The following is a 19,693-nucleotide window of genomic DNA, read 5'->3' on the forward strand; positions in this document are numbered from 1 at the left end:
ACAATTTGTAAAGTTTCCTTTAAAAATAATTTGCAGTATATAATTTTCTTTTTTTTATTTCAAATAATTTCAAGTAAAAATTACTTATAGTCGTTTTTAGATCAATAGATTAATCTCAAAATGCAAATTAGGGAAATGTGACAGAAATATTTCAAAAAGCTACAGTTAAAAAAAAAATCACGACTGTATAAGAAAAGATTTAATTTTAATCTTTATATAAATATATATTAGAATAATCATCATCGATATATAAATTAATAACTATCTGTATATCTGTTGTTATTCTCTAAATATAATATATTGTAATCCGACGATATAAAAAAAAAAAATTTTTGTATTTATTTAACTAACGAAAATTATCTTTAATGAAAAATTCATTTTTCTCTTTCTTAAAGAAAAATTAATTTTCTAATTTCGAATTTCGTCCAAATTAATCAAAATCGTTTCTTTATTCTCAGAGTTTTTGAAAAATTAATAATAAAAAAAAAAAATGTTTGATAATTTATCAAATTAACAAAATCTAAAAATAATTTATCGATAAAAAAATCGCCGATGAAACATACCTGGCAATGAATTACTTTCTGCTTTTCGTTTCAATAAATTCTCTCGTTAATTAACGAGTAGTTAAAGATCGAAGAAACAATTTTCTCTTAAATGGAACGATTTCCTCGTTTTTGACTATCAATATTCAAATCAATAAGAAAATTAATACAATTAAATCGTATGGAATTTTCTCATATCGTTACGATTATTTGTCCTTTTTCTTAATCTCAGTTTTATGCAATTTTATTATTTCATTTTGTTTCGATTCCATTAATTCCTTATTCGTCTCATTGATTTCAATTATGTCCTGCCAAGGATTTGGATTCACAAATGCTGGTTTTGCTTTTTGATGGGCTGTAAAGTAAAAAATTTCAATTTAATAATACGTGAAAATGTTTATTTTTTTTTTCTTTAAATAATTTTTCAAATTTCATTCAACTAACGTAATAAACCTTGAGTTGCGGGTTTTGGTCTTATTTTCGATTTTTCTCGCCACTCCCCATAGGCCTTGTTACTTTCTTCTGTTCTCTTCTTTTTCTCCTCATCTTTCTGTTGTTCTTTTAATTGCTGTTTTTTTTGTTCCGCTGAAAAAGTATAAAATATTTTTTAAATGAACATTTAAAAGAAAATTTGAAATAAAATTACCTTTGTGATTTTCCTCCTTTTTCCTTGCCCACTGTCGAAGATAAATGGTCTTTGCGACAACTGCCTTATCCTCAATATCTTTAAGTCGTTTTTGAAGTTCTAATTCTCGTCTCAAAATTTCTTGTTTAACAGACTCTTCATTTTTCTTTCTTTCGATCCATTTGATAAATGTTTCTTGATCCCTACGTTCTTTTTCTTCTTTTTCTCTTTTAATTCTTTCTTCTTCATTGAGTCTCATTTTTTCCTCTTGACGTTTTTTTTCCTTTAATTTAATTATTCTTTGTTCCTTTTCTTGCATCCATTTCTCATGAGCAATTTGTCTTGAACTGAGTATTCCATTTTGTCTTCCCGATAAATTAGTCGTTGAAAATGATGTCGTTGAACTTTCAATATTTCCAAAACCATTCAATGAACATCTGAAATAAAAAAAATTATCAATTGAATTATAATTGTATTTAAATAATCTCAATTTCGAAAAAAAAACATTTGAAAAAAAAAACCTTTGTATATTCTTCGTTTTATATGAACTCGACGATGGAAGATCATCAAAAGATTTACTCTCCAAAGAACTTGAAAAATCGCTGATAATTTTACAACGTCTTTCAATTTTCTTCACTGGCATTGATTGTTGATCCAATGAATTATGTGAAGAATTTGTTGACGATATAATTGAAGGAAGACAACGATAAGTTCCTGGAGCATGATCACCCGAAATGTCAATGCCACTTGAAGAATCTTCACCATTTGACTTTTATAATTAATTCAATTAATTATTTAAAAGATAAAATTAAAAAAAAAAAATTAAAGAAATTTGTGGAAAAAAAAGTGTAAAATAAAATTCGATTACATACAATAGAGAGAAGAGATATTCCATCAGTCAAAGTATTTGATGCATATTTCGATTCTGATCCAGAATGTCGTGATGAATGACAAAATTGATGTTTGGAAAATCGTCCTAAATGATCTCCGCAATTATCATCAGTTTCAAAATTCTCGGGATAGATCATTGGATTTTTTAATCGAATTTCTGATCCTGATTTTGAGCTCGTTGATGATAAAAGATCATAATTGTATTTATTTATTTTGTTATTACATTTTTTGTTTCTCTCATAAAATGATGACGATGAATCTTGAGATGAAAATTGTGTTAAGCCATTTTCTGATGAAAAATGACGCATTATTTTGTCAAATTCACAACTGTCAAAATCGCTGTCAGTGGCCATTCCACAGACGAAAACTGTTAATTGTCTTATTATTTATTATTATTTTATCAAAATAATGTACAGTTTTTTTTTAGGAAATAAGTTTAAAAAATATTAAAAACATTTTTCAAAATTTTCTTCTATTAATTATACTGATTAATATTTGAAAAATCTTTTCGGTATTGTGAGAATGAAAATTTTGATACGCGACTTCATTTTTTTTTTCCTTTGCGAAGACAATTTCACTTCCGGTTTGATCATTTTCTTTTGTATATTGTTTTTTTTAATCCGTGAATTAAAATATAGGATTAAAATTTCGTTTTTTTCTGAATTAAAAAAAAAAAAGAAAATCGTTAGTTACCGCTTTAATTGATTTTCGAAATATTTAAATATTTTTCTTTATTTTTCCAAAAGGAAAACGATATTAATTGAAATAAAAGTGTTCGATAATTCATTAATTTTAATTAAATTGCTTTTAGTACATTTTACATTTTTTAAATATTTTTCTTTGTTTACTAATACTTATATTTCGTTTTATATTAATATTTATTATTTGTATATATTTTGTCTCGACTCATTTTGGTATTTGTTCCAATCTTGCGATTTTTAATCGGTTGTGATTTTGTATCACAAGAACAAGCTGTAGGAACCATTATTTGTTTTCTAAAATTTTTTCCATCCTCACATGTTAATTCAACAATAAGTGCCTGATAATTTGTTGGCAAACAACATCGACAAGTGATTTGTTGACCCCAAGTCACTGTATCAAAAAAATTGCAAAAATATCTTGATAAATATTCATTCATTTAAAATTACAATTTTAATGCCTACTTTAAATGTAATTTGAAACGAATTTATAAATTCTCTTACCAAGATCAAAATTAGTTGATGATGTACAAGAACCACGACATTCTGTAAGACCTTTCAGGGGTTGTAAATTTTTACACAATTTTGATCCACGTTGTTCCACAACTATGCCAATTGTGGCATTCAAATCAATTACTTCAGCCATACATATTTCTGTAAATGGAAAAAATTATTATTATTATTAAAAATAATTAAAATATATAATAAAAATTTTAAAATATGCAAAATGTTTTTTACTTTCAATATTGAGAGAAGAAGAATTACATCGACTACAGCATCCATCGTTATAAACAAATTCAGAAGGACAATTTACTAATTCCGGACAAATAGCTGGATTACTGGTGACTAGAAACTGAAATAATTTATTTTTTATTAAAAAAAAAATTAAAATACAAATTTTAATTTGAATTTTTACCTGATGATGTTGATTGACACATTCGAAAGTTGTGCAATTATCATTAGATTTCCATTTTTCTTCTGGTTGATATAATTTATTTTCAACGACACAAAATCTTTGCTCACATTTACCGCAACATTCTTCTTCGTTTTTCGGTTCTATATATTCCCATCCCTATAAATTATATTATAATTATTATAAAAAAAATTTATTTAAATAAAATTTTCCTTACTTTTGGACACTCCTTGACACAGGTAATAATTTCTTGTTGAATTGCAATTCCATTTGAATTTTCAGTACACATTTCAATTTTACATTTATCACTCGACGATTTCCATTTTTCTCCAGATTTATAAATTTTTCCTTCATATTTACAGGCTGTTTTCACAATTTCAGGACAACATTTTCCCAATAATGGTCTCTTCTCTAAAATAAAATTTTGTTCATCAAAAGAATCTATTTCCTTGCAGGTTTCAGTGAAGGCTTTTAATTGTGGCTGCAATTGTAAAATAATTATAAATAAGTAATAATTAAAATTTTTTAAATATAAATAAATTAATACAAAAAAAAAAACACCTACAGAACCATTTTCCAATTGACAAGTGTAATTAACACAATTATCAATGGACTGCCAATTGTCTCCAATATTTTTCAGATCGTTATCAACAACGCATGCAATAGCAACACATTCACCACAACAGGAAATACTTTTATTTAATGATGGTAGATATGCATAACCTTTGTCACAAATTGTGTTACATTCTTGATTTATAATTTCCTTTTGCAATCCATTTATTCCGTTAAAACATTTTTTTAACAAACAAACATCCTCTGGATTCGGCGTCCATTTATCTCCGTCCTAAAAAATAGTTTCACTAATTATTTTCTTGGAGCAATTTTTCTTTCCTTCTCTAGATTTTTTTTTTATATTCCATTAATAAATGAAAAATATTCTTTATAATCGCAGGTCAATTTTAAAAAATAGCAAAGAATAAAATTGATTACTCACTTTATAAACTTGATTATTATCTTTACAAGCAGTTTTTTCAAAGCCAGAACAACATTCATATGGAAAGACAATTTCCTCAAGGACAAAATCATTAAAATCCGGATGATCATGAATTTTTGGACATTCTTTCGTCATGCATTGTGACATTGGCTTATAATTTATAATATCACAGGAGCACGTCGTACATTTTCCATCTCTCCATTTTTCTCCAATTTTCTTCAGCACAATATTTTCCGTAGATGAATTTTTATTTAAATCAGACACTAAGCATGCGTCTTCCGGGGGTACTAACAAAAACACAGTTTTTTTTTTAGAAAAGAGTCGAATATTTTCAAAATATTTATCAAGTATAAAATGATTCTTACCACATGTATTGAAATTACAACAGGATCCTTTATTTTCAACTGATTTAAAATATCTTGGACATTCTTTAAATTGAGGACAAGTTTCTGGTTTGCATTTTTTCGAAGGCTGCGGACAACATCCAGATTCATCCAAAATACGTACAAAACCGGGTTCTAATTCATCGTCAAATATAATAATATCACTTAAATCGGGACATTGTTCCTTTGGTAAACATTCTAAAAAAATAAATTGAATTAAAATATATGTACAATTGTACTAACTAAAATCCAATTTTTTTGTGATTTATCTACAAAAATTCAAATTAAATTATCCTCCTAGTAATAATTAAAAAAAAAGAACTCACCACAAATAAATTTCTGACATCCGGCAGATGTAACGCTTGCTTTTAAAATTTGCCCAAAGCCACAAGATGGTTTTTGTGGTTCTTCACATAAATTAGATCCACCATTTGGAACTGAAATATTTTTCCAACAAAAAATGTATTTAATTTTAATTATTTAACGAAAAGAAGAAAATTTAATACAATTAATTAATCAAAATAAATTCAGTAAAAAAAGTAATTTCTAAAAAACCAAAAAATATTTACAATAAATAATAAAATTAATTAATTAATTAAAAAATTAAAGTAAAGAAAATTTTTTAAAAAATACCGCAGATGTATTTCGAACAACATTCATGTTGTGATCCTGGTACCAAAGTGGAAACGTAATTTTCTTGACAAACTGTCGTAACACATTCGGTTTTTTGGCAACTAACAGTTTTTTTGTCGCAAGTACATTTAGTGCATTTTTCTGGATACCAAACATCACCCTCAACATGTCCCTCATCATCGCAGCTAAGACATTTTCTTTTTGAAATACATGTTCCATTGTGCATTATTTCACCCTCAGGACAATAACATCCTTCGGCTAAATCATTAGAACATTTTTGAGACTCCAAATTATTTATACTTTCACAAGTCTCAACACACACGGTTCCACATGGTTTGTATTCCATAACTATGTTACAAAAATAAATTTAATATAAAATAAAATCTATAGAAATTATTTTTAGTCATGGACAATTATTTTTTTTTCTCTATAATTATTTAATGAAAAACGAAAGTAAAAAAAGAAAAAGTATTCCTTACATGAAGGACAAGAATAAGGACATAAATCGTTGTTTCTCCATTTTGGACAAACACCAGCATGAAGACATGTTCTTGCATAAGCCTCAAGATCATTGCAAATATTTCCATTATTACAAAATGTCTCTTCACAAGATTGTAAAAATGGCTCTGGATCAACGAGACGATGACATTGTCCAAATTCCAATGAATCCAAAAGTTTTTTACATGGATTATGATCGAGAATTTGTGAACATTTCTTCTGTTTACTTACACAATGATCTTCATTGATTTTCAAATTCGATGGCAAATCTATTGCTTTCCAACTTAATCCAAATTCTGTCACATCATCTGTTATCTAATAAAATAATATTAATTTTATTAATTCTCTAAATTTGAAAAAAAAATTCTATTCTTTGTTTTCATTTTATTTTCAACTATATTTTTAGGTACCTTTCCATTTTGTTGTTTAAAATCATCGTCCAAATTACCATTACAATCACCACAGAGACCCTCCATTGCGTCTCCAAAAGTTTGCGACGGAAGTCTCAATGTAAAAGCAAAATCATGTACAAAGCAAATAATTTCCAATTGAATTGACGGTATTAATAGTGTCACATCATTTGCCGGCGATTTTTTTAAATTTAACCATTGTACATTGTATGGCAAATCATTGATTAATGTTTCGTCAATGAAAATTAGGAACTGAAAGAAAAATTATTATTGTTAAATTTGAATAATTAATTTTTTTCTAATTTTAAAATTAATTATACCTTCTTTAAATTGGAATTCTTTTTAATTTGTATCACGTGTGATTGATATAAGACAATAATTGATTCTGTACATATTCCACTTTCGCACGGTTGTTTTGTCACTAAAACCTAGAAAATATATTTTTATTTAACATCTAAAAAAATTTAATTAATTATCAATTATAACTATAATAAAATATTTATTAATTGTAAATTTACCTGATATGTGTGAGTACCAGAATGTTTTTTAACATTATTGATAGAATCGCGTGAAAGAACAAAAGTACAATTGCCATCGAAAACAAAATTCTTTCTATCGAAAGTTACAAATTTTGTATTTCCAAATCCATCACAAACACAATCTCTACATTCCGTTGGATGAACGCAATCCTCACCATTTCTCACCGTTCCCGGAGGGCAAAAACAACCCGAGAAACAAACTCCTTTCATTTTTGGACATGGTTCAACTTCTTGTAAACTATTGCAACACACCTCACATTTATGTCTGCAAAAAAAAGAGAGAGGAAATTTTATTTATTTTGCTTTTAAAAAACTTTTTTTTTAATTTTAAAAATGTTTAATTACCTGAAACAATCGTGATGAATAAGTGGAGCCTTACATTCTATTTGGCAATTGTGAATATTTCGCCAATTAGAAAGATCAATATCCTGATCATTGGCTTGACATTCAGTAACAAATGATGTAATTATTCGACATCGACAATCGTCAAACGTTGAATTACTTTGTAAACAAGTGCAAGCGGTCTCTAAACAACGAGAAACAAATTTATCCAAATTTACAACACCCAAACAAACAGCCAATGAACGATCTTTCACGGCGTTACACATTTTCCAAGCTCTCTCTTGAATATCTTCAGAACACACCTAATAAAATTGAAAATTAAAAATTTGTACAAAATTTTATTTAAAAAATTAAATTAAAATATTTAATTAATTATAAATTTGTATTTTAATTTGGTTTAGTAATAATATCAGTCACCTGCAATTCACATTCTGGTGTTCCATCAATAACCCAACTATTTCCAAAATCCAAAGTTCCTCTTGCCTCAGTTCCATCTGGTTTTTGTCTATCATTATTTAAATTACCATCAAAGAATCCACATAAACCATCAACTTGACCGAATAATTTCACAGAAATTCCAATTTTTACATTTGAATTTGAATCGAATATCACCCAAAAACCATAACGATAGGAAATAAAATACAATACATCGCCAACTCTCGATATTTTATAAATTCCACTATTTTTATCATTAAATCGTTTCATTTCACTTGATGTAAATGTAAAATCATTTATATTCACATGCATATCCGGATAGAGTATAAATAAATCATTATCCATAACAATTATCAAATCCTTCTCACATTTATTACCCAAACATTTTTTCTCCACTGAAAATAAAATTTTTTATAATTAGCTATTAATTAAAATCGATAAATTAAAGAGTTTAAAAAAAAAACTTACCAGAAATATACCAATGATTTGCATAACGATCTCGCGCTAAAATATGATTACAAATATCATATTTATATTCCATATTATCGAAAGTATTAAATGTTCTTCCAATGAATTTACAAACAACTTCAGTTGGTGGCGGAGGTCGACATGTATATCGTGGACAATCCTCAAATTTATACATACTCATTTTTTCAAAAATTATTTCATAATTAGGTGGACATTCAATTTTTGGACAGGATTTTGGTTTTTGTCCCTCAAAATCAGGTGGTGGTCGATTAGATACACAGGAAAATTGTGGACACTCAAGATCTTTTTCTAATCTGAAAATTAACAATTTTATTTTTTGAAATATATTTAAAAAAAAATTAAAACTATAAAATTTACTTTTAAAGAACTATTAAATTATTACTTTTTGTTCTCCTCTTGATAATTTTCTTTTCCACCTTTTATTCCATTAATTTCACGATTACCACCTTTATTATTACCGCCCTTAACTCCATAATTTCCACCTTTTGTACCCTTCACTCCTGAATTTCCACCTTTTGTACTCTTCACTCCTGAACTTCCACCTCCATAACGATATTCTGCATATCTACTTGAATATTTATGAGGCTTTCTTATTTTTTTCTCAATCACTTTATAACCCGGTGGACAAGTTGGTTTCTCGCATTCATTTTGAGGAACTAAAGACAAAAGAAATATTAATTTTTATTATTTAATTGTAAAATTAATTTTCATTTATTTTTTTATTTAAAATATTAGTAATTTATTTTACCAATTGTTGTTTTTATGGCAAGTGTCGTTTCTATTGGCCTCAATGTTGTGGTGAGTGAACAATTTTTTTCATCATCTGGACAATCTTGAATTCCATTACACCAAGATGTTTCGTTAATACAAATATTACTCGTAGGACAAAGTCGAGTGCCAAAAGGACATGGTTTACAGACACATCCACATAATTCAGTAACAATTGATCGAAATCCCGTTTCTTTACATGGTTCACAAATTTTCTCATGACAATTTGCAGTGCCTCCCATTGTACACAAACATTGTTGACAATCTTCTGTCTCATAAACAGAACCAACTGGATATCTTAAATATTAGATTATATTAGATTTATTAGAATTATTTAAAAAAAAAATGTAATAATAAATTTTTTTCTTACGGCATATGTCCAACAACACAAGGACATTCTTTATTTCCAACGCAAGATTCTCCATTCCACCAAAGTGAATTTGTACAATTACAATTTTCCCTAATTAAAATATTAATTCCTGGACAAATATTGCAATTTGCGTCCGGTGATTTTGACACTAATTTTTCTAGAGGTTTTGAAGTTGTTACTACAGCTAAAATAGAAAGATAATTATTATTTGACAGGAAAATAATTTTTTTTTTTTTGTAAATAGTACAAATAGTCACCATATGGTGTAAAGCATCCTCGAATCTCAGCTTTAAGACCCACGTGATTATGCCATTTAATTGGTTGTATTCTGAGAAATCTCGCATGAATTGGACGAGTAAAATAATTTGTTTTCACTGTACTATCGTCAATATTTGCCAAGAATAATTTTTCCTGATGATAATTGTCAATCACTGGATTCCATTGTTTTCCATCGATACTGTAAAATAATTTATATGCCACAGTCCAAATATTATCACCTCCTTTAGTATCGACACCAGTTAAATTTTGTCCTCTCAAAAAATCAAATTCAATAAATTGTTCCGGATTATCTAATTTTGCTCGCCATATTCCTGGTGATGATAATTTTAAATTAGGCAAAAGTTTTTCATACGATGACGATGACGATATTTGTTCATCAGACATTATTCCATTATCCAATCCCATTGTATCGTTACAAACTGGAAAATAAATTATTTCATGTTTATTTTTAATAATTTTCATAAAATTAAAAAGAAGAATAATAAATTCAACCTGGAGGAATTTCTTTTTCAATGAAAATAATTTCTGTAGTTGTCATCAAATTGGATATATTATCATCATTGCAGCCAATTAATTGTGCACGAATCGCAATTCCTTTATGCCATGTCTGGGGAATTATTCGAATAATTGAAGCTTCAATTGGATGATTAAAAATTTGTTGAACTTGTTTTATTTTATCAATTGGTCCTTGAAAAACATTTGGATCACCATTTTTATCATTTATATAGGAAAATACTAAACCATTATCCGAATACATTATATGATAACTTGTCACGTATTTATCATCAGACGAACTTCCTTGTAAAATAATTCCATAAAGTGGCTCTGCTTTTGCTAATTTAATTTCCAGCCTGTAAAACAAATTATTAAATTAATTAACTGAAAACAAAAAAAGGTTATTTCATTTAAAAAATTGTCACAAACCATTGTTTCTTATCAAGATATTGTGGTTGCCAACTCTTTAGATTCAGTAAATCCTTTGTTGATTTATCAATTAAAACAGAATTTTCAGGTTTAAATGATGAACCTTTTGAACTACTCGCTGAATATGAGAGAAAATCTTTTGATACTATTTTTGTTAACCAAATATAATTTTCTTGTTCACAAAATTTAGGCGGAGAAACTGTACTCGTTACAATAAGAGTCGTTTCTTTTTCAGTAGTTGGTAATGATCTTAAATAATAAAAATTAAATAAGAATTTTTTTAATTAAAAAAAAAATAAAAAAATATTGTTTCTAAAAATACTTACGTGACTTGACTAGTATTCGAACAACCCAAAAGTTCAAAACGAATCGAAATTGCGTTCGACCAACTCTGAGGTTGAATTTTAACAATTTTTGCAACAATTGGCTCTTCAAAGATAAATTTACTCTTTACAATTGGACTATGAAATCCTTTAAACAGTTTTGGTGTCTTTAGACCCGGACTTGTCAATGATTTAAAACTATCTCCATGTGGTGAATAAAAAATATAAAATGATTCAACAAATTCTTTATATAATGGACTTCCTTGTGTAATAATTCCATAAATTGGTGTTGATTTTGGAAATTCCACAGAAATCCATTGTTGTCTATTCATGTCTTTTGGTGACCAACTACCTATAAAAAAATATACATTAATCAAAAAATAAACTAAAAAAAAATACAGATTTTCCAAAAAAAAAGAAACCATTTACCCGCTGAATAATCAGAAACTTTATTATTTAATTTAGCATCCGATGGTTTATATTTTTCACTTAATATACTACTCGAGTTGAATGCCTCATTAGGTAAAGGATTTTTTCCATTAATGAGAGAAATTAAATGTTCCTCATCACAATGCATTGGAGGTTCAATTATAATATTATCATCACAAGATGATTTGTCACATGTATAAAAATTATTTATACATTGACATTTTTCACATTTTGATTCTTGTACAAGCATTCCAGGTTTAACCAGTTCTTCATTATGCGAAATACAAGGACAATCGGAAATGCTCACACAAGTGAATTTATCACGCCAAAATTTATGACCTATCAAGCATAATGGATTGTCAATTGATGTGCAACCTGAAATCATAGATTAAAAAAAATTTATTATGTTATTAATTAATATTATTATTTATTAATATTATTAATTAAAAAAGCATAATTACCTGGAATGCAATCATTAGTTGCATTACAAATTCCTTCTTTTTCCAAAGAATATCGATAATATTCACAAGTTTTACTACATTGTATAGCACACTCATTCCAAAATTCGCCTGGTTTACAAAGTTCTATAAAAATTTAAATTAAATAAATTCAAAAAAATTCAAAACTGACACTGAGAAAATTAATTAAGATTTAATTACCATAACCGACTGTTGCAAAAGTTTCTTTGTTGAAAATTTTTTCCGTAGTCACACTAAAAGTGCATTCAGGTCTTTTTAGAATAACATTATTTGGCCAGTCACAAATTTGTGTCTCGTGATTATAAAACATAGTGGAACCGCAACTTTTTTCAACTAATTTAGTTCCATTCAATTGTGGTACACATTGGTAAAATAAATGGCAATCAGTTGGATGCATTTGATTTGGTTGATTAACATCGCATGATGATAATGACGATGTAACGATCGTTGTTATTAATTGTGAAGTCGTTTCTGAAATAAAAAATAATTTTATTCTTTATGGTTTTTAATTTAATAATTTTATAAATATTATAAATTAAACATAATAAAAAAATAAAAATATTTTTTTAAATTACAAAAAAAATACCTGGATTACAACGGCACAAGACACTAATTTCAAAATCTACACAAGGAACCTCTTTAGGCTTTGACTGACAAAAAAGACCTCTTTCTAAACTACATTCAACATCTAATCCTGTTTCTTTTGGACTTTTTTTCGTACCAACTGTTCGACATTTAATGTCAACCATTTCCTCCCGAGAGCAAACAACTGAATCTTTAATGTTGAGCTAAAAAAAATCGATATTTAATAAAAAGGAAAAAAAATAATAAAGAATGAGAAAAAAATATTAACCAATTCGATTGATGAAGGTAGTGGTTCCACGTCAAAAACTTTCCTCCCTTTAAGAGGAACATCCCTATTAAGCCACGGTGTCCATCCATCAATGCATTTACGTGATTCTTCATTTGGAACAATTGTTACTTTTGGCGCAATAGTGCAAGGTTCGCCTTTACAAATTAAATTTCCCCTACTGCAAAAACAACTATGACACTCGTCTCCCTTTACCTTATCTCCTTCTTTATAAATTATCTAAAAGGAAAATAAATTTTTTTTATTTAACTAAATTAAAATTTACAATGATAAAAAATTATTTAAAAAATAAAATATTACCCCATCGATTTCTAAACAAATCGGATTGCAAATTTCCTTAGGAACACATTCTAAATAACTGTCATTCGCATAAACTTGACCAGCTTCACACGATTTTGTTAAACAACCTTCGATACAATTATCCTGACCACACAAATGCAATGAATCCTTTAATGTAAATAAATTATTGCAAGTTTCACGTGGACAAGTTGAAATACACGGCGAATAAGAACTACAAGTTTCGTCACATTGCATTGGACATAAATTTTGTGATCGCCATTTTACAGGAACTCCTCTTTCATTACATTCCTGTGCATAAGCCGCTAAAGCTGTACAAAGACACTCACAATCACCGCCTGAAATTAAAGAAATTTCAAAAACTTGTTTAAAAAAAAGTCTAATTTAATAATCTCAAAGTTCGAAAAAGGGAAAAATAAAAAATTCACACCTGAATCACAACTGCAAGTATCGTAAATGCATTTTTCAATATATGGATTAACATCCACCTCCGAATGACATAATTTAAAAAGTCCTGTTTTCAAAATTCCACATTTTTGAATTGCCCAAACACGACGCTCGGGATTTTTTTTACATGGATCATGAATGTCCTTTGGCTCAGGACAATAGCTATTTTTCTTCCAAGAATCACCAAAAAGATTCGCTGATACTTCCGACACACCACCCGATGGTGTTTTAAAATCATCTTCACTATTATCATTAAAATCACCACACAAACCTTTTGTTCGTGATTTCCATTTTGGATCCAATCTCACATAAACTCGAGTTCCTGAATCACAAAAAAAAAAAAATGATAAAAAAATTGACAAATCGCAATTGTAAAAATTTCTATTTATAAGATTAAATTAGTAATAAAATTAGAAAAATTCACCTTGATCCCACTGTAGTACTAATCCTAAATCAGGAACGTCTAAAAATACAAATAAACCCGCTCGTCTAATGGCAATTCTCTTTAAATTTGTTTTTGGTAATTTTTTTCCTCTCGTTAAAGTGATGAATTCTTCGCCAACATTTAATGTTATCGATTTTGAACACGAAACTCCAGTTGTTCCACAAGGTACATTACGAATAGAAACATCGAATCCTTCATCTTTACTCAAACTTCCTTTCACAAGAACATAATCACAAACACCTTGGAAATCAAATAATTTACCGTCAAAAGTTTTATAATGCGAATCTCCCCATACTGAACAAATTCCTGTAAATGCAAAATAAAATTAAAATTTCTAATAAAATATAATTGTTTTTTTATTTAAAAAAGATTTATTTTCTACCTGAACAAATACGATCAGTGCATGTCCATTTGCCAGTTTCACATTTACAAGTGTTGCATTCTTCTTGCATTATTGAACCCTCTTTGTAACTTTGTCCACCATGATAACATGGACAATTTTCTTCTTTAACGCAAATTCCACTTGATGCATCTAAAACATATCCTGATTTACATACACAACCAGGTTTACAAATTATTGAATTTTCAACAATGAATTCATGCATATTTCGACAAGTTCTCGATTCAAATGGTTTGCAACTTGTCACTTCTAAATTTAATTTCGAACTACAAGAATATTTAACGTCTGCAATTGCTGGAAATTCTTCAATTTCTTCACGACTCGCCAATTGACAATTCCAAACACCTCCTGCATAAAAAATAATTCAATATTTAGATTATTTATTAGCAATTTCAATAATATTATTTAATTAGTAATTATTTATATTATATTTTTATATTAAAATTTTTTTTTTTCGATTTATAGAAAAATGGAAAAAAGATTTTTCTTAACAAACCTGCACAAGTGCATAATTCTTGGCCTTTTACACCGGGTCTTACTTCGCGATAACCAGCTGGAAATTCAAGACCCATATGAAGACAGGGACATTCTCCAATTGGAATACATTCTCCATTGTCATCCAATGTTTGACCTTCAGGACAATTGCAACCCTCAACGCACTCCTGACGGCATTCTTGATTAAAAGATATATCCCCGCAGGTTCTAAATAATTTGAAAGTAATAATAAATTATAATAATTTAATTATAAATAATAATAATAAAATTCTCCAAAAAAAAGAAATTTTCATGAAAATTTGACAGAATATTCACCTGGCGCAACTATTGCCACAAATTTGATATTCTTGTCCACCTGAGCAATGAATTCGACATTCGTCAATTTCGTATCGCCATAAAATTTTCACACCCTCATGAGCACATTCTTTTGCATAAGCCGAAAGCGTTGGACAAAGGCACAAGTCAATATTTGTTTCACAAGCACACATATCGTATAAACAATCCTTATAAAATGGTTCAGGATCAACGCTCCAGTGACATTCTAACAAAAAAAATTAATTTCGTTTTTTTTTAAATTAATTATATTAAATATCAGAAATTATATATTATTAATTAAATAATTCTAAAATTTCAAAGCTCGTAGTTTTTAATTTATTAATCACCTTTGAATGTATTCTTCAACAAATGGGAACAATGTGCCTCTGCAGAATTTCGCTTTTGAGGATTTGCATCACAAGGATGATTTGATTCTTTTTTAACAATATCAGGACATTCTTCATTGGTTTTCCATTTATTTCCAAAAGGAATCACCGCTTGCTCCACATCTCCATCAGGAGTGAGAAAATCGTCCTTTTGATTTAAGGAAAATGTCCCACACAAGCCTTTGGTTTCACCTAAAATAAAAAAATCGAAATTTGTTAATTTTTATTAATAATTCATTAAAACTGCTTCAAAAAAAAAAAAAAAAAACTCACCGTGAAATTCTGGCGGTGCATTTATATAAACACGAGACACACCATCCCACCAAACTTCCAATTTATTTAATAATCGCACAACAATGAAAATACTGCTAGCAATTTGTATTTTTGCTCCAGCAATTGTTAGGGGAAATTTCGTTACATCTTCACCATTAATTAAAACCTGACGATTTTGTTTTAATTTTATAGCGTTGTTATTCATTCGAATTGTCACTGTTTTTGTACATGACGGCATACCAGAAATTGGCGATGAAAATCCCATGCTCTTGAAAAAAAAAAAAGAAAAATTTCATATTAATTTTTCGAATAATAATCATAATTTTTAAATATTTTTTTAAATAAAATTACTTACTTCAGAAATAGCGCCCGAGCAAGCTTCATTTTCACCTTCAATACTATAATTTGCAGCTTTCATTAAATAATACGAGCACTGTCCCATGAAATCAAATTTTTTTCCATCAAACGTTGTATAATGTGGATCGCCAACAATCGAGCATCTTGCTTTACATTTTGCTTGGGTACAAATCCATTTTCCCGATGAACATACACAGGTGTTACAATCTTTCGTCACACTTTTTCCTGGTTTAAAAAGTTTTCCCCTCAATCGACAGGGACATTCTTCAGGTGAAATGCATTTTCCCTCATGAAAAACGGAACCATTTGGACAAAAACATCCTTCCTCGCAATCAAAATCATCATCTGTTTTTGAAATTAATTCTGTACCACATGATGGATGTGTTTTTGGACCACAAGGCATGTATATTTTTCCATTCGTACAATTTAGAGCTAAAATGAAAAAATTTAAAAAAATTTTTTTATTTTGATATTAAATTTTTTTTCTCAATATTATTTACTCACGACATGAATTATTATTTCTCCATCCCGGTAAATTTACAATTCCACGATGCGCACAATGTCGAACATAAACACTCATTGTGTCGCAAGCACATTTTCGTCTATCGGAATTTTTACAAGCACAATAATCCCATCGACATGTCACGTGTAATGTCATCAAATCAATTTCTCTCGAGCAAGCCTGATATTTACTATCAGACAATAATTTTGTACAAAATTCCGTTGCTTCCTGATCGTATTTCACATTTGATACACACGAATGATCGATATTTGGATATTCATCGCAAGTTTCTATAGAAAAATAAAAATTTTAATAAAATTTTTAAAAAGAAGAGTTAAAAGAATTTAAACTTAGTTACCTCCAATATTTTCTATTTTCCAACTACTGGCAAAAGTGGCAATACTTTTAGGTCTACTACCCTCTTTTGTTAATAAATCATCATCAATATTTCCATTCATATTGCCACAAAGTCCAATAGTTTTATTCCAAAGTGATTCTGTTGCCTCAATTTGTACTAATAGTGCACCATCTGATTTTAAACTAATTCCCACTGTATCCAAATTAACAATAACAAAATGTGCTGACCAATCAACACGTATATTTGGCAATTGAATTGGAATTGGTAAAATTTTTTTAACACTACGAAATTCAGGAATTCCATGATTATTCCGCGAAATTGTATATTCTTTTCCTTGGAGAAAAATTTTTATTATTCGATAACATAATCCAGAAATTTTACATTCAGGATTATTTTGAATAGTAATTGTAAAAAGTCCATTTTGTGATTCTTGTACTAATGTATAAATACATTCGCTCTCAAAACTAAAAATTTCTTCATCAAACGTTTTATAATGAATTCCACCCCATGTGAAACAAGTTTTTGGCTCTGGTCTTTTATTTTCGATAAATTTTACTTTATTCTTCGTTGTATCATACATATGATGATTTTTCTAAAAATTAAATTTTTCATTATCATTTTATTAAATAATAATAAAATCCAAAAATTATACCTTTTGTTCATCAATAATATTGTCAAAATCATGAGTTGCAAAAATATTTTGATAAGCTTCCTTTTTAATTGCTGAAGATGAATTATTTTGAATTGTTTTTTCTATTTTTTGCAAATCCATTCCATTTTCCATCAGACATTGTGGAATTGGATGTGGTTCAAATATTCCTTTCTCATATAAACAAGTGTACTTGACAGAGGGCGGAAAATCAAAATTAATTCCCAACGGACAATGAATTACACAGGAATATGAATTTTCATCACCATTACATTGATAACCGCCATTGAAGCCCAATTTATCTACACTACATGTACTTTCAACTGTAAAAAAAAAAAATAGAAAATTAATTATTTAATTAAAAGTTTCTAATAATTTAAAATTAAATTAATTTTTTCTAGATAAATTATAATAATACAGTAATTGTAAAAAAATCAATTTCAAAAATAAATTTAGAAAAAGAAAAAAAAAATTGAAACTATTGATAAAAATTTAAACCCAGTTTCATCTATAAAAATTAATATAATTTATTTGAAAAATAAAAGGAAATTAACTTACGATATTGACATTGAGGGCCTCGAAAACCTGGTGGACACTGGCAAGTGTTTAATGAAAGACAAATACCTCCGTTTTTACAAGGTGGAGAGCAAACAGCTAAAAAAAAAATAAATGATTAGAGAAATCTTAAAAATAATTTTTTTTTTAATTTTTACATTTATATAATTAAATACAAATACTTACGAATACAATCGGGAACAGAAACCCAATCAGCTCGTGTTGGTTGCCAATTTCCATCTTTACAAACAAGATTTGTAATTGAAGATCCATCCGGAAATGTAAAATTCTTCAAACATTCAATTGTACATCGTCTATAGGAATAAAATTTATTTTAATTAAAATTAAATATTTTATTTTTATAATTTATCAACTTACTTTGAATTGCATTGTTTTTTCGCATTAAGAATAGCTGGTGGTAAATTGAAACAAGGTTTATTTTCATATTGACATTGTGGTCCAGAAAAATTATCAGTACAGCTACATTGATTTGGAGCAATACACATTCCATTATTTTGACATTGAGGAAGGCAAATTGCTAAAAAAAAAGAATTTTATTTAATTTCCATTCAAAAATAATAATTTAATTTAAAATTAAAGAAATAATTACGTTCGCAATGTGGTAAAAAATTCAATTCGTTTCCCTGCACTTGCCATTTTTCTTCATCTTGACAAATTAATAAAAGTTCCGTTTTTCCATTTGGAAACTTGTAATTTTCTATACATGTTGCTTGACAATCTCTAAAATAATATTTAAAAAAAAGTTATTAAAAATAAATAGAAAAATAGTTTTTTATTGCTCACCTGAAGAAAGAACCATTAGAAGTACAACTAATATTGCCATTAATTGGTGGCTCAGGTGTCGAAGTGCATCCAATTTTAATTTTCTTTTTATAACCATCTTTTCTCGTACCTTTCACACCACCTTTAACTCCTTTTGTATTAGGAGCATTGAAAAGTAAATCCTCAAATCTAAATAAATAATAAAACATAAATTAGTATTATTTATTTAAATAAAAATATATAATAACTCACCTTTCATTTTCAGAGAAATATTCCCCCTGTGATAAACTAATAAGAATACAAAAAAAACAAATAAACTTGAAAAACATATTAAATAATATTTTATTCTGTCATTTTGTTTTTAAATGTCTCTCTCGATACCAAAATTAAAATGAGATTTACATAATTTTTCCAATCTTATTTATAACAACTCCAAAAAGGAAAAGGGAAATTGATAAATGTAGGTCGGTTTTGATAAATATTAACGATTAAAAAAAAATAGGTCACCTTACACGGGAAGTCACTAATTAATGAAACAAATTAGCGAAATATATTTTTTTCTTTTTAATCTCTAATAATAGAAAAAATCTATAAAT

General features: G+C 27.8%; 2 protein-coding genes across 2 annotated transcripts; both read right to left on the bottom strand.

Annotated features, from left to right (window-relative positions):
• Positions 1-316: 316 nt before the first annotated feature.
• Positions 317-2,700, bottom strand: LOC127283326 (histone-lysine N-methyltransferase, H3 lysine-79 specific-like). The gene is made up of 5 exons (XM_051308110.1): positions 2,040-2,700; positions 1,689-1,936; positions 1,189-1,604; positions 987-1,127; positions 317-897 (listed from the first exon to the last, which is right to left on the bottom strand). Exons 1-5 carry the CDS (start codon positions 2,409-2,411, stop codon positions 749-751), a joined length of 1,326 nt encoding a protein of 441 aa, XP_051164067.1. The 5' UTR covers positions 2,412-2,700; the 3' UTR covers positions 317-748.
• A 132-nt stretch (positions 2,701-2,832) lies between these two features.
• LOC127283315 (hemocytin) lies at positions 2,833-19,468 on the bottom strand. Its single transcript, XM_051308090.1, has 47 exons — positions 19,350-19,468; positions 19,119-19,286; positions 18,925-19,055; positions 18,693-18,852; positions 18,501-18,628; positions 18,318-18,413; positions 17,763-18,082; positions 17,111-17,702; positions 16,755-17,042; positions 16,249-16,682; positions 15,894-16,161; positions 15,582-15,812; positions 15,235-15,460; positions 14,921-15,126; positions 14,407-14,772; positions 14,004-14,330; positions 13,563-13,901; positions 13,136-13,470; positions 12,818-13,054; positions 12,551-12,752; positions 12,145-12,435; positions 11,947-12,069; positions 11,486-11,860; positions 11,060-11,408; positions 10,734-10,982; positions 10,302-10,660; positions 9,788-10,228; positions 9,531-9,714; positions 9,141-9,457; positions 8,775-9,048; positions 8,372-8,685; positions 7,886-8,298; positions 7,472-7,770; positions 7,106-7,391; positions 6,908-7,015; positions 6,588-6,839; positions 6,159-6,492; positions 5,680-6,027; positions 5,373-5,483; positions 5,029-5,244; positions 4,664-4,950; positions 4,235-4,513; positions 3,887-4,150; positions 3,673-3,828; positions 3,495-3,609; positions 3,261-3,410; positions 2,833-3,150 (listed from the first exon to the last, which is right to left on the bottom strand). Exons 1-47 carry the CDS (start codon positions 19,424-19,426, stop codon positions 2,930-2,932), a joined length of 12,246 nt encoding a protein of 4,081 aa, XP_051164047.1. The 5' UTR covers positions 19,427-19,468; the 3' UTR covers positions 2,833-2,929.
• Between the last annotated feature and the right edge of the window lie 225 nt (positions 19,469-19,693).

The sequence above is a fragment of the Leptopilina boulardi genome, unplaced genomic scaffold (assembly GCF_019393585.1).
Source record: "Leptopilina boulardi isolate dan_hultmark-lab unplaced genomic scaffold, ZJU_Lbou_2.1 LbouV2_31, whole genome shotgun sequence".
Lineage (NCBI taxonomy): Eukaryota > Metazoa > Arthropoda > Insecta > Hymenoptera > Figitidae > Leptopilina > Leptopilina boulardi.

Coding starts and splice junctions, on each gene's coding strand:
- LOC127283315 (XM_051308090.1), bottom strand. CDS start 19,426: ATGTTTTTCAAGTTTATTTGTTTTTTTTGTATTCTTATTAGTTTATCA. Junction 19,287..19,349: donor TATTTCTCTGAAAATGAAAG/GTGAGTTATTAT, acceptor TTATTTATTTAG/ATTTGAGGATTTACTTTTCA. Junction 15,813..15,893: donor TGCACCGCCAGAATTTCACG/GTGAGTTTTTTT, acceptor TTTTTATTTTAG/GTGAAACCAAAGGCTTGTGT.
- LOC127283326 (XM_051308110.1), bottom strand. CDS start 2,411: ATGGCCACTGACAGCGATTTTGACAGTTGTGAATTTGACAAAATAATG. Junction 1,605..1,688: donor AAAACGAAGAATATACAAAG/GTTTTTTTTTTC, acceptor TTTTTATTTCAG/ATGTTCATTGAATGGTTTTG. Junction 898..986: donor CGCAACTCAAGGTTTATTAC/GTTAGTTGAATG, acceptor TTTACTTTACAG/CCCATCAAAAAGCAAAACCA.